This window comes from Vidua chalybeata, chromosome 11 (assembly GCF_026979565.1).
Source record: "Vidua chalybeata isolate OUT-0048 chromosome 11, bVidCha1 merged haplotype, whole genome shotgun sequence".
Classification (NCBI taxonomy): Eukaryota; Metazoa; Chordata; class Aves; order Passeriformes; family Viduidae; genus Vidua; species Vidua chalybeata.
This window is the reverse complement of record NC_071540.1, coordinates 20,238,767-20,250,493: the sequence shown is the minus strand read 5'-3', so window position 1 is coordinate 20,250,493 and position 11,727 is coordinate 20,238,767. Positions and strand designations below refer to the sequence as shown.

Sequence of the window (11,727 nt, the reverse complement as noted above, 5' to 3'; positions counted from 1 at the left end):
AGTCTCCAGGCTCAGTTTTCCTCCTGGTGCTGTAACTCCCAGATATGTGTGGGGGTGTGGATCCCTCAGAGGGAGGCAAAAAAAAATGCAGATGGGATTTTTTTTTAGTGTGATTTTTCAATGTGAGTTTGCAGGTGTGATTTTTCAGTGATTTTCAATGTGATTTTGCAGATGGAGTTTTTCCACCATTGCAGGTCTGAAGCCGAGCACCCTGAGTGATGCTGCTGCCCCCAGAAATCACATTTGTGAGTAAATTTTAGAAGGAAGAGGGAAATAAAGCCTGTTTGCAGTTTGGCTGCTCTGTTGGCTCTTCCCACGGGCTCACGTGGTGCTGGGTGCCAACACGTTTCCTTCCTAAAGGAGGTGTCACAGATTCCACTGGCCCCCTCTGAGGTTTGGGGAGACCTGGGTGCCTTTGTGGGTGTTCACAGATGGGTCCTGGAACCCCCGGCTGCACCCCAGGACCCCCAACACCAGCTGGGCTGGGGGGTCCCCCAGTCCTGAGAGAGGGGTCTGGAGCACCATGGAGAGCTGGGGTGGGGGCGGTGAACCGGGGCTGGGGGACAAGCAGGGCTGGGGGAGGGCAAAGTAGGGCCGAGGTGGGGGGAATGGGGCTTGGAGAACCAAACTGGGGGGCCTGGGAGGGGGCAAACCACGCTGGGGGTGCAGCGGGCTGTGGGAACTGGGTCCAGTGTTGGGGGGAGCGAACCTGGACTGAGCGGGGTGAACGGGGCCGGGGATCGGGAGCGGGGCCGGGGATCGGGAGCGGGGCTGGGGTTTGTGAACGGGGCCGGGGATCGGGAGCGGGGCTGGGGTTTGTGAACCGGGCTGGCGAGACAAACCGGCCTTGAGGGCTGATCTAGACCAGAACTGAGCCTCGTGTTGTGGGGGAGCAAACCGGGGCTGAGGGTCCGAACGGGGGCTGGGGGTCAGATCCGGGACTGGGGAGGGGTCCGAACCGGGACTGGGGGGGGGTTGAACCGGGGCTGAGGGTCCGAACCGGGACTGAGGGGGTCTCAACGGGGGCTGGGGGTCTGAACCGGGGCTGAGGGTCCGAACCGGGACTGGGGAGGGGTCTGAACCCGGGCTGGGGGTCAGATCCGCAGGGAGCCGTCGGGGCGGTGCCGCGGGGCGGGTCCGGCCGGTGCCGCCCCACCTGCCGGCGCGGAGCCCGAGCGCTGTGGGGTGGCGGTCGCGGGTGGCGGTGGCCGCGGCGATGGCTCTCGGGGGGTCGCGGCCGCGGGGCCGGCGGGCGGCGGGGGGGTGGGCGCCGTGCGCGGCGCTGGCGCTGGGCTGGGCGCTGGGCTGGGCGCTGGGCGCGGAGCCCCCGCACCGCTGCCGCCCCGACACCGCGCTGCTGCCGCCGCCGCTCCGCCGCCTCGGGGGCCCCGCGCTGCTCCGCGCCGCCGTGCCGCGCCTCCGCGGCGGCTGGAGCCCCTGCCAGCTGTACCGGTACCCCTCCGGAGGCCCCCGCCCCAACGGCACCGGGCCCTGCACCCGCGGCTGGCACTACGCGCTGCCCGCCGCCGGCCTCCGCGCCAACCTCGTCACGCAGGTGGGCACGGGGGTGGTGGGACCGAGGGGGGTGCCGGGCTTGGGGAGAGTGGGGGGACCCCCGGGCATGGGGCATTCTGCGGCGCTGGAGGGGGCCGAGGGGTCCCGTGGGTAAAGGAGGGGTTAAAGGAGGGCCCTGGCAATGCTCTGGGGGTGGATACCTGCGAGGAGTCGGGGGGAACAAACTGGGGGGTCTCAGCCACCAGAGCCTGCTGGGGGCTCCGGTAAGGATGCCACGGGAAAGCCCTGGATGTGCAGGGGGAGCAATGACCCCCTGGAGAGGGTCTGGGGCTGGCTGGGGGAGCCCTGGGGAAGGGCGCTGAGGGGCTGGAGAGCATCCAGGGCTCTTGGAATCACCGGTACTGTCCCCACGTTTCTGTTTGTGGGGTGGGGGCTCTCCAGGATCCCTGCCGCCCCATCCGTCCCAGCCCTGCGGGCAGTCAGGGGGTCTGCCAAGCCCCCCACGCTGACACCTCCCCGCTGTGTCCCCGCAGTGGGACCTGGTGTGCGCCTCGCGCTGGAAGGTGCCCCTGGAGCAGACCACGCACCTGCTGGGCTGGACACTGGGCAGTGTCACCGCCGGCCTGGCCTGTGACAGGTAATGGGGGTCCCCGGGCAGCCCCCGCGGGCAGGGGGCACCGTGCCCAGCCCCTCACAGCCCGTCCCTGGCAGGTTCGGCCGCCGTCCCACCTTCCTGCTGTCCCTGGCGCTGGCCGTGCCCGTGGGCCTCGGCGTGGCACTGGCTGTGGACTTCCTCATGGTCCTGGTGGCACGGCTGCTCTTCGGGGCCGCGCTGGCAGGAGCCTTCCTCGCCCTCTACGTGGCACGTGAGTGTGATGGGGGCATCCGGAGGGGTGTGGGGGCTGCGGGATGCTCCAGGCTGCGGGATGTACCATGGGCTGGAATACAGGATGCTCCAGGCTGCGGGATGCCCCGTGTCCTTGGCACCCACTGTGGCCCCCTCGCTCCCTGCCAGGGCTGGAGCTGTGTGACCCCCCGCACCGGCTGGCGGTGACGATGGTGGCCGGATTCTTCTGGATCGCCGGGGAGCTGCTGCTGCCGGGGCTGGCCCTGCTGTGCCGGGACTGGCGGGTGCTGCAGGGCGCCGTCACCATGATCCTGGCCCTGCTGGCTGCCAGCTGGTGGTAAGGACCCACCGGGAAGGGGGCTGCGTGGGGCTGGGCTGTGCCCCGGGGCTGGTGCCAAGCTCTTCCCAGCCCGGGACACCCTGCCCGGGGACACGGTGGGGATCAAAGGCCACCCGGGGCTCTCCAGAGGAGTGAGAACCCCCCCACCCTGGGTAAATGTTTGCTCAGGTTTGAAGCTGAGGGTTTCTGGGCAGCGTTGCTTTGAAACCCGGTGGGAAGGTCAGTGCTGGAGGGTGGCCAGGCCCGTGGGGAGCCCCGTGACCCGACACTCGTGCCCCAGGTGCCCCGCACTGCTGCTGGAGTCACCGCGCTGGCTGCTGGCCACACGGCAACTGGAGAGGGCCAGGAAGACCCTGCAGGCACTGGCTGAAGAAAACTGCCCCCAGGACAGCCTCCTCGCGGGTGCGTGGGGGGACTCCGAGGGCGATCAGCCCCATCCCCAAAGCCGTGGCTGTGCGGGTGGCGTAACAGAGCCGGCTCTATCCTGGTTTCCCCTCTCCCGGCAGAGCTGGAGGCCCTGTCCGAGGGGCCCCCGCGGCCCCGGTACCACTCAGTCTGTGAGATCTGCAGCACCAGGGTCATCTGGAAGAACGGCGTCATCCTCGGCTTCGCGGCGTGAGCGGCGGCGGGGGGCGGCGGGGTGGCGGTGGGCCGGGGGGGGGGGGGTCCCGCTCGCGGCCCCCTGACCCCGCTGTCCCTTAGGTTCATCGGCTCCGGCATCCGCCACTGCTTCACCCGCAACCTGGTCCCCCACCTGCCCCACTTCTTCTCCTCACACCTGGTGCTGGTGGGCACCGAGACGGCCGCCTGCCTCTTCGTGTGCCTGACGGCCGAGCGCTTCGGGCGCCGCGCCATCCTCCTGCTCTGCACCGTCCTCACCGGCATCTCCTCCCTCCTGCTGCTGGCCCTCACCCAGTGTAAGACCCCCGCGGGACCCCCGGGACGCAGCCCCAGCCAGGGGGAAGAGAGGGTACAGAGAGGTGGGTGCAGGATTTGCCCCCTGATGTGCTTCCCCCCCCCCCCACAGACCTGCTGGAGCTCATTGTCCTGACCCTGTCCGTGGTGGGCACGGCCGCCTCCCACGCCGTCACCATGCTCAGCATCTTCTTTGCCAGCGAGGTTCTCCCCACCGTGGTCAGGTAAGGGGGAGCTGCCCCCATCTTGTGCTACCCCGGAGCGGGGGGCACCGGGCAGGGCCCCCCTGAGCGTGTTCCTCCCGCAGGGGCGCCGGGCTGGGCCTGGTCGTGGGGGCCAATTTCGTGGGCAAGGCCGCGGCGCCCATCACCGCCATCCCCAACAGCCGCGGCTTCTTCCTGCACCACGTCGTGTTCGCCTCCTTCGCCATCCTGGCCGTGCTCAGCATCATGTTACTGCCCGAGAGCCAGGGCCGGGGGCTGCCCCAGTCCCTGCAGGACGGCGAGAGCCAGCGCCGCCCGCCCCTGTTCCGCCGGCCCCCCCGCGAGGACCACCTGCCCCTGCTGGCCCCCCACGCCATCCCCCACGACTATTCCCGCCTGGCCGCCTCCACCAAGAGGATGCTGCGCTCCCCGGACCCTCCCTGCGAGATGTAGCCGTGCTGGGGGGGCTGAGCAGGGACCCCCGCCCGGGGATGTTACGGGAGCAGCAGGACGAGTGCGGCGGGCGGGCTGGGGGAGCAGCACCCCCCCTCCGCGGTGGGGCCGGATCCCGCCCCAGGAGCGGCGGTGCTGGGAGCCCTGGGGCGGGGGTGAAGCCCCCCCGGGAGTGCTGCCGGCTCCCAATAAAAGTGCCTTGTTTCTACGGGTCGCTGGTGTGGGAGGGGGGGGTCACACACCCCCGCCACCAACCCCCGCTCTTTATTGTGGGGGTGCCCAGGGGTCTCCTCGCCCCCTTCCCCAGCTGTGTGGGGCTCACCCGGGCGTCCTCCCCCCAGGTTTGCTGAGCTGGGCTCCGCGGGGCGTGTGGGTGTGCACCCCCTGCGCGGCGGCCTCTCGTTGCACACGCGTGTGCAAAGCCGCTGCAGCCGGGCATCCTGTGCGGGTCCATTCGTGAAGCCGCCGCCTCTGGGCATCTCCTCTGTGTGTGTGTGAGCTGCCCGCTGCCCCGTGCCTGCCCCAGCCCCTCCCTGGGCAGGGGGGTGTCCCCTCCTGCCCCCCATCCCCGCTAGTGCCCGTAGAGGTCGGCCAGGCGGCGGAAGCGGGGCCCCCACTCGCTCAGGTAGTCGTAGTCCTGGTCCTCGTCCGTCAGGCTGGACACGATGGAGCTGAGGGGGCTGGCGACCGAGCCCGAGCCCTCGTAGTCGTAGATGAGGGCCGTGTCATAGGGGGGCACGCTGGGGTCACTGTCAGCCGCCTCCAGCCCCTGCGGGGACAGGGGGTCACCGTCAGCCCGCCGGCGATGGGGGACCGCCGGGGGACTGCCGGGCCCTGACCCACCTCATTGATGAAGTCCTCGATGTCGGAGGGGCTGCTGGGCAGCTTGCGGGGGGCCATGGGGGTCCCGGAGCTGAGCGGGGCGTCCCTGCGCAGGGGGGGCTTGGCCCGGGGGGAGAAGAGCTCGGGGTGCCGGAGCTGGTTGATGTCGTAGGCGTCCTGCGGGGCCGGGAGGGGTTTAGAGGTGCAGGGCTGAGCCGCGGACCCCCCGTGAGACCCCCCTGCCACGGGTCCTGCTCACCTGGTCCTCCTCGCCCCCGCCCTGCTCGTCGTAGTTGAGGATGTTGTCGCGCATGTCGTCCCGCGAGCGCTGCAGGAGCCCCTTGCGCAGCGCCCGGCGGCGGCCGCGCACCCGCGCAGCGCCCAGAGCCGCCAGCACTGCGGGGACACGGGGACACGGGGACACGCGTGTGGGCACGGGGAGGCACGGCGGGCACGGGGCGATGGCTGGGGCGGGATGCAGTTGGGCTGGGAGGAGGGATAGGGGCGGAGGTAGGGATTGGGCTGGGATTGGGGTGGGACGGGCAGTGAGGGAAATGAGGGGCCTGGATTGCGGTCAGAAGGGGGTGCTGGGTAGGGGGGAGGCGTTGAGGGTCGTGGGGAGGGTTGGGTGGGAGGCCAAGCCCAGGATGGGGTGCTGGGCGGGGGGTCAAGGTGACAGTGGGGGTCGGGAGGGGTGGCCAGGACCAGCACAGGGCTGGGGGGCGGCGGGGCGGGCTGGAGGGGCGGGGGAAGGACGGTGGGGGTCTCACTCACCAAGGAGGAGGATGGTGCTGCCCAGGATGATCATGAGCGCCCCGAGGGTGATGCCGGCCCCGGCGGTGGCCGCGGCCAGTGCCCCGTCCAGGCAGGTGCCGTCCCGGCCGCAGTGGCACACCGAGACGTTCAGCAGCTGCTGCTGCTCCCGCGGGGGCGTCCCCGAGTCCCGGAGCAGCAGCGGGAGCGAGTAGGGCCCCTCGGGCAGCTCCGCCAGCACGGCCAGCACGGCGTGGGTCACTGCGGGGTGGGCAGGGGGTGAGCGGGACCCTCCGTGCAGCATCCCCCCCTCCCCGGCTGACCCTCACCATTGAAGCGGGCGATGCTCCAGTTGCGGGCGAGCTGGGGGTGCTGGGGGCTGAGCTGGAAGTGGAAGGGGGCTCCATGGGGGGGCCGGTCATCGTCGGTGGCCCCCAGGAGCAGGGTCCCGCCGCGTCCCGGCCGCCCGCAGAGCACCCCGGCCGGCGGCTGCAGCTGCGGAGCGTGGTCGTTCACCTCCAGGATCTCGATGGAGAGGGTGCCGGTGGCCGAGAGCGGGGGCTCGGCTGGGGACAGAGCGGAGGGGTCAGCGGGGGCAGCGGGAGCGAGGGGGAGGCGGGGGCGGCTGCTCACCATCGTCGCGGGCGAGTACCAGGGCGATGTACCAGCCGCCCTGCAGGAAGGCGGACGGGTGCAGCAGCTCCCGCTTGGTGCGGACGGTGCCGGCGTGAGGGTCCAGCTGCAGCCAGTCCGCGGGGTCGTAGAGCAGCGCGTAGCTGTGGGCGAGGGGGTGCGTGAGGCAACACCCCCACCCCGCCCCGCGGGTGCCGGGGGCCATGGGAGGGGAGCGGCACTCACGAGAGGGTCTGGATCTGGTGGGTGTCGGGGTCGGTGGCGGTGTAGGTGGTGATGGGGGTGCCCGGGGGTGTCCCCTCCAGGACGCTGATCCGCCGCGGGTTCTCGCGGAACGCGGGCGCCTCGTTGACGTCCCGCACCCGCACCCGCACCGTGGCCAGTGCCCGGGGGCTGGCGGGGGCCGAGGGCTCCAGCGGCCGCTCGTTCTGCACCGACACCGTCAGCTCGAAGCGGTCCCGCACCTCGTGGTCCAGCGGCTGCGGGAGAGGCCAGGGGTCAGCCGAGCCATGGGACCCCCGGTGACCCCCGGCTGCCCCGCGCCCACCTTGACCACGGAGAGCACGCCGTCGTTGGTGTGGGGGTCGGTCCGGATGGCGAAGGCGCCCTCGGGGTCGCCCTCCAGGATGGTGAATTTGGCCAACCAGCTGGGCGAGCCCGCCAGGTCCTTGTCGTGCACAAAAACCTTGCCCACGTCCACACCGGCCGCCTGCTCCTCCACCTCCATGGAGAACTGGGGGAGAGCGGCGTGGGGTTGGACTCTGCCCCTTTGGGATGCTGCAGACCCCCCGGGGGGGGGGGGGGGGGCAGCTCCGGCCCCACTGACCCCGGCACGTCCCCATATCCTGGCTGTTACCTCCTCCTTGGTGAACTCGGGAGGGTTGTCGTTGATGTCCTCCAGGTAGATGACGGCCACGGCCGTGGTGGTCAGCCCGTCCCCGGACATGTCGGCCGCCTGCACCGTCAGGTTGTACACCCCCATGGTCTGTGGGGAATGAGGGGGCCAGAGCTGAGCCCGCCCAGCCCCCAGGGAGCACAGAGATCCCCCAGCTGCTGCCCACCCACCCTGGATCTGCCCCCACGCCTGGATCTGCTCGTGGACAGAGCTGCGGTTTCACCATGTGGGGTGTCCGTGACTGTCCTGAGTGCCGGTGCCCCCCCAGTCCCATCCCCGTGACCCCACCCCGCTACCTCGCGGTCGAGGCCGGGCCGTGCGGTGCAGATCTCCCCGGTGGTGGCGTTGATGCTGAACATTCCGGCAGCGCCCTGCTCCAGGATGGAATAGCGCAGCGCCGCGTTATCCGTGTCGGGGTCGTCGGCGTCGGTGGCATCCACCGTCATCACGCAGGTCCCTGTGGCCCAGGAGCGCCCGGTGGGTGCTGGCACAGGGCTGGCTCGGTGCCCCCAGCCCAGCCCCCCCGGCAGGACCCACCTGGCTCAGCCCCCTCCAGCACACGCCCGGTGAAGACGTCCTGCCGGAAGAGCGGCCGGTTGTCGTTCTGGTCCACCACGATGATCTCCAGGTCAGTGGGGTCCTCCAGGGTGACCCCGCCCAGGTCCAGTGCGAAGGCTCTCAGCTGTGGGTGCAGAGCGGGGGGGTCGGGGTCTGGCTGGGGACGCCAGGGAGGGGCACCCAGGATCATCCTTACCCGGTAGCGGTCGTGCTCCTCCCGGTCCAGCATGGCGTTGAGGAAAACCTTGCCGCTGAACTTGTCGATGGAGAAGATGCCCAGGGGCTCCTCATCCACCCCCGGCCCTTTGATGCTGTAGATCACCCCTCCGGGCTGCTGCTTGTCTGACTTGATCTGCCCCAGGAAAATCGGGGCTGGGGGTCCCAGGCTGGGGGTCTGTGCCCCTCTGGAGGTGCCCCTGGACATCCTGCCCAGGATGTCCCCGCCCTGTGAGCTGGGAGAGGGGCGGGGGGGCTCTCACCTACCTGCACCAGGAGGTGGGGGATGCGCTTGTGGTTCTCCGAGACACTGATGGGGGGGATCACCCAGGCCCTCTTCACCCGCCGGGGAGCCTCGTGCTGCCGCCAGGCCTGGGGGGCTGCAGCGCCTGGCTGGGCTGGGCTGGCACCCTGGGGGGACACGGGGCTGCCAGAGACCCCAAAACTCCGGGGTGGGGTGGAATGCCAGGGCAGTGGGCAGGGAGATGCACCTGGGTTAGGTGTGCACAGAGGGGTACACGGTGCTGGAGTGCTCAGTGCTGGGTCCCCCTGATGGGGTTGGGGCTGGGTCTGAGGTAATGCAGAAACCTCCCAGCTTTCCCAGGAGCTTTGTGTCAGTGTCCCCTGCCACCCCAGTGTGGTGGTGACGGGTGTCCTGCTGGGCTCACCAGGAAGGGGTGCTCCACAAATGACCCTGGTGGTGCCCTGGGCATGGGCTGTGCCCCACAGGACCCCGGGGCGGGGGGTACCTCGGGCAGGCAGCACTGACTGTGGCCTCCCCTCCATGTCACTGTCACCCCACAGATGTGGCAGCGAGGGTTGGGGGGTCAGGGATCAGTTTGGGCTGTCAGCATGACCCTGGGGGACAGGGCTGGGGTGCTGGGGGGAGGCAGAGGGAGTTGGGGGCCTGGGATAGAGCTGGGAGTTGTGAGGGGGAGATTCGGGATGGAAACAAGGGGAACAGGAGTTCTGGCAGGCTGCAGTGGGGTCAGGGAGCTGTGGGGGCAAGGATGGGTTATGGGGCTGTGTGGGACCGAGGTCAGGGATTTGGGGTGACTGTGAGGGGGGGGGCCTGGAGCCATGGGGACTGGGGGAGCTGGGGGTGGGGAGGGGGCAGAGAGGTCTGCATGCAGCTGCCGACCCCCCAGCTCCGTGCCACCCTCGCCCTGGGCCCGGGGACAGGCGCTGTCCCCTCCCCGAGGAGGGAGCACATCTGGGCAGCGCCAGCCTTGCACCCACATCTGTGCCCAGCTGTGCCTGCAGCGCTGGCTGCCGGGGGGTCCCTGGAGCCCCAGGGGCCTGTGTGCCCTGGTGGGGGACGGGGGAACGGGGCAGTGGGGCTGGCTGTGCCGGGGGTCCCTGGGGAGGGGGGCTGTGTACGGGATGGGCAGGACAAGGGGCTGCTTCTGAGGCTCGGGGGCTGCGCTGTGGCCCCCAGGTCTTTCTCTGCGCCCTCCTCCAGCAGGAGAGACCCCCCGCCCGTCCCTGGGGGCTGCTGGAGCTGGGGGGGGATCGGAATGTGAGGGAGGGATGCTGGGGGCTCCGTTTCCATGGGGCTGCCCTGCAGATCCCCTTTTCTTCCCCTGCCCTGAAGAAGCTGAGTGCAGGGTCCAGGCCAGAATCCCAACGGCCCCGTGTGGCTCAGGCCTGAGACCAGGATGAGGGGCTCTGGGGGGGCGTGAGTGGGCAGGGGGGTGCAGGGAGGTCTGGAACCACAGCTGGGGTGCAAAAAAAAGAGGAGCAGGGTGTCTTTAAGTGCCTAACCCTCCCCCAGAGCCCATCTCAGCCCATCCCGCTCACAGGCGCAGGCAATGTGCCGGAGCCGCAGGCCCCCCCCTGCCACCGCCATCTGTGGGGTGGGAAATGCCTCAAGAGGGGCTCCGAGCCCCCATCACCCCCAGCCCCATCCCCGCTGCCCCCAGGGACGAGTTTCCACGAGGTCTGGGGTCCGGCCGAGCCCTGGCTCTGCGTGCAGGCTCCCCATCCCAGCCAGCCCTCCTGGGGCACGGAGCCGGGGGTCCCCATCCCACCCCACCGCACCCCATCCCCGCCGCCCCGGTGTCCCCGCACCCCTTACCCGAGCGCAGAGAGGGGCGAGCAGGCAGGCGAGGAGGAGCGGGGGGCCCATGGCGGAGCGGGGCACAGCCCGGCCGCCGGCCCCGAGCTAAAATAGCGGCGGGACTGGCTGAGTGACAGCACATGTGCTGCGGGCACCGGACCCCCCCGCGGGCAGCTGGCCCCGCCGCCCCCGGCCCGCAGCCCGCACCCCCTGCCCTGCCCGGCCCGCCAGGGGCCCGACGGGGGAGGTGCGGGGGCCGTGGGGGGATGCGGGGGGCGCCGGGGGGGTCCCCGCTGGCCGGGCCGGGGGAGCGGGGCCGGGGCCGGGGTGCGCAGCCCCGGGCAGGGCGGGCGGAACGCGGCAGCTGCCGCCGGGCGCGCTCCGGGGATGCCGCGACGGGGCGGGCGGGAGGGGGGAGAGCCGGGCCCGCTGCCCCCCGGCCGCTCCGGCGCCGGGACAAGGACCGACACCGGCACCGGCACTGGCACAGCGACCGAGACAGGGACAGGCTCCGACACTGGGACAGGGGCCTGGACCTGGACCGGGACCAGGATCGGGACAGGGAGAGGGACCGGGACCGGTTCTTCCCGCCCCGCTCGGCCGCGCCTCCCGTCGGGGAGAGCCCGCCCGTCTATCCCCGGCGGTTCCCGGTGCCGGTGCCATCTGTGTTGGCGTCGGGGCCCGTCCCAGCGCGGAGCCGGGAGAGGGACCGGCAGCGCCCGCGTCTCCCGGGCCCGGCGGGTTCCCACCGGGCGGGGGCTGCTCCGGGAGTCCCGACAGGGCTCTCGGTCCCCGCTGTCTGTCCCGGCGCTGCCCCCTGACCCCCCGGTCCCGGTGCTTTCTCCGACCCCCGCGACCAGTCCCAGTGCTGCCCTCGACCCCCGCTGTCGGTCTCGGTGTTTCCCTCGACGCCGGCCGCCGGTCCCGGTGCTTCCTCCGACCTCCGCGGCCGGTCCCGGTGTTTCCCCCGACCCCCGGTGCCTGTCCCGGCGCCGCCGCCGTGCCGTGGCACCAGGTGGCAGCATCGTCCCGGCCACCGGCCCCGGTCCCGGCCGTCCTCGCAGCCCGCGGTGCCTCACCGGGGAACGTCCCCCGCCCGTCGGCGCGGGGTCCCGGGGGTCCCGGTGCAGCAGGGATGGAGACCCACGACCCCCCGGGAAGGGCGAAGGGGTCGAGGAGTTCTTGCCCTCCCGGGAAAACCGAGTCCTGGGCTTGGCAAGGAAGTGAAAATGTGTCGGTGACACTGGTGGCACCACCTCGACCCCGCTCGGCAGCTGTGGGGCCCCCGCCCAGCATCGTCCCTTCCCTTGGGAATAAATGCCCTCGGTGCCCTCCGGTGCGGGTCACCAGCACGGGGATGGGGAACAAGGCGTGGGAAAAGGGATACAGGAGGAGGCGTGCAGGATGTGTCCCGTCCATACGCAGGTGGCAGGGCTGTCGGTGTCCCCAGGGACGTGTGGTGAGCGGGTGAGCGTCGGGCCCGGGTGACCCGCGGCGCGGCTGGGCCGTGGCGTGGGC

The 11,727-nt window shown here is 71.2% G+C and overlaps 2 protein-coding genes across 2 annotated transcripts; one reads left to right on the top strand and one right to left on the bottom strand.

Moving 5' to 3' along the window:
• Positions 1–1,216: 1,216 nt before the first annotated feature.
• On the top strand, positions 1,217–4,462 carry SLC22A31 (solute carrier family 22 member 31). The gene is made up of 9 exons (XM_053952442.1): positions 1,217–1,555; positions 2,049–2,152; positions 2,227–2,381; positions 2,531–2,699; positions 2,983–3,104; positions 3,209–3,317; positions 3,405–3,619; positions 3,730–3,841; positions 3,925–4,462. The coding sequence occupies exons 1-9, from the start codon at positions 1,217–1,219 to the stop codon at positions 4,271–4,273; spliced, it is 1,674 nt and encodes a 557-aa protein (XP_053808417.1). The 3' UTR covers positions 4,274–4,462.
• Positions 4,463–4,485: 23 nt separating this feature from the next.
• On the bottom strand, positions 4,486–10,354 carry CDH15 (cadherin 15). The gene is made up of 14 exons (XM_053952425.1): positions 10,228–10,354; positions 8,418–8,561; positions 8,131–8,286; positions 7,914–8,058; positions 7,673–7,833; positions 7,338–7,466; positions 7,029–7,214; positions 6,707–6,960; positions 6,482–6,624; positions 6,178–6,414; positions 5,870–6,109; positions 5,355–5,491; positions 5,117–5,272; positions 4,486–5,042 (listed from the first exon to the last, which is right to left on the bottom strand). The coding sequence occupies exons 1-14, from the start codon at positions 10,276–10,278 to the stop codon at positions 4,845–4,847; spliced, it is 2,337 nt and encodes a 778-aa protein (XP_053808400.1). The 5' UTR covers positions 10,279–10,354; the 3' UTR covers positions 4,486–4,844.
• Between the last annotated feature and the right edge of the window lie 1,373 nt (positions 10,355–11,727).

Bases quoted from the DNA above. Each gene is read 5' to 3' on its own strand.
- SLC22A31 (XM_053952442.1), top strand. From the start codon at position 1,217: ATGGCTCTCGGGGGGTCGCGGCCGCGGGGCCGGCGGGCGGCGGGGGGG. The intron at 2,153-2,226 runs GTAATGGGGGTC...CGTCCCTGGCAG, and splicing joins GCCGGCCTGGCCTGTGACAG to GTTCGGCCGCCGTCCCACCT. The intron at 2,700-2,982 runs GTAAGGACCCAC...CTCGTGCCCCAG, and splicing joins CTGCTGGCTGCCAGCTGGTG to GTGCCCCGCACTGCTGCTGG.
- CDH15 (XM_053952425.1), bottom strand. From the start codon at position 10,278: ATGGGCCCCCCGCTCCTCCTCGCCTGCCTGCTCGCCCCTCTCTGCGCT. The intron at 7,834-7,913 runs GTGGGTCCTGCC...CCTGGGCCACAG, and splicing joins GCTGGAGGGGGCTGAGCCAG to GGACCTGCGTGATGACGGTG. The intron at 6,415-6,481 runs GTGAGCAGCCGC...CTCTGTCCCCAG, and splicing joins GGTACTCGCCCGCGACGATG to CCGAGCCCCCGCTCTCGGCC.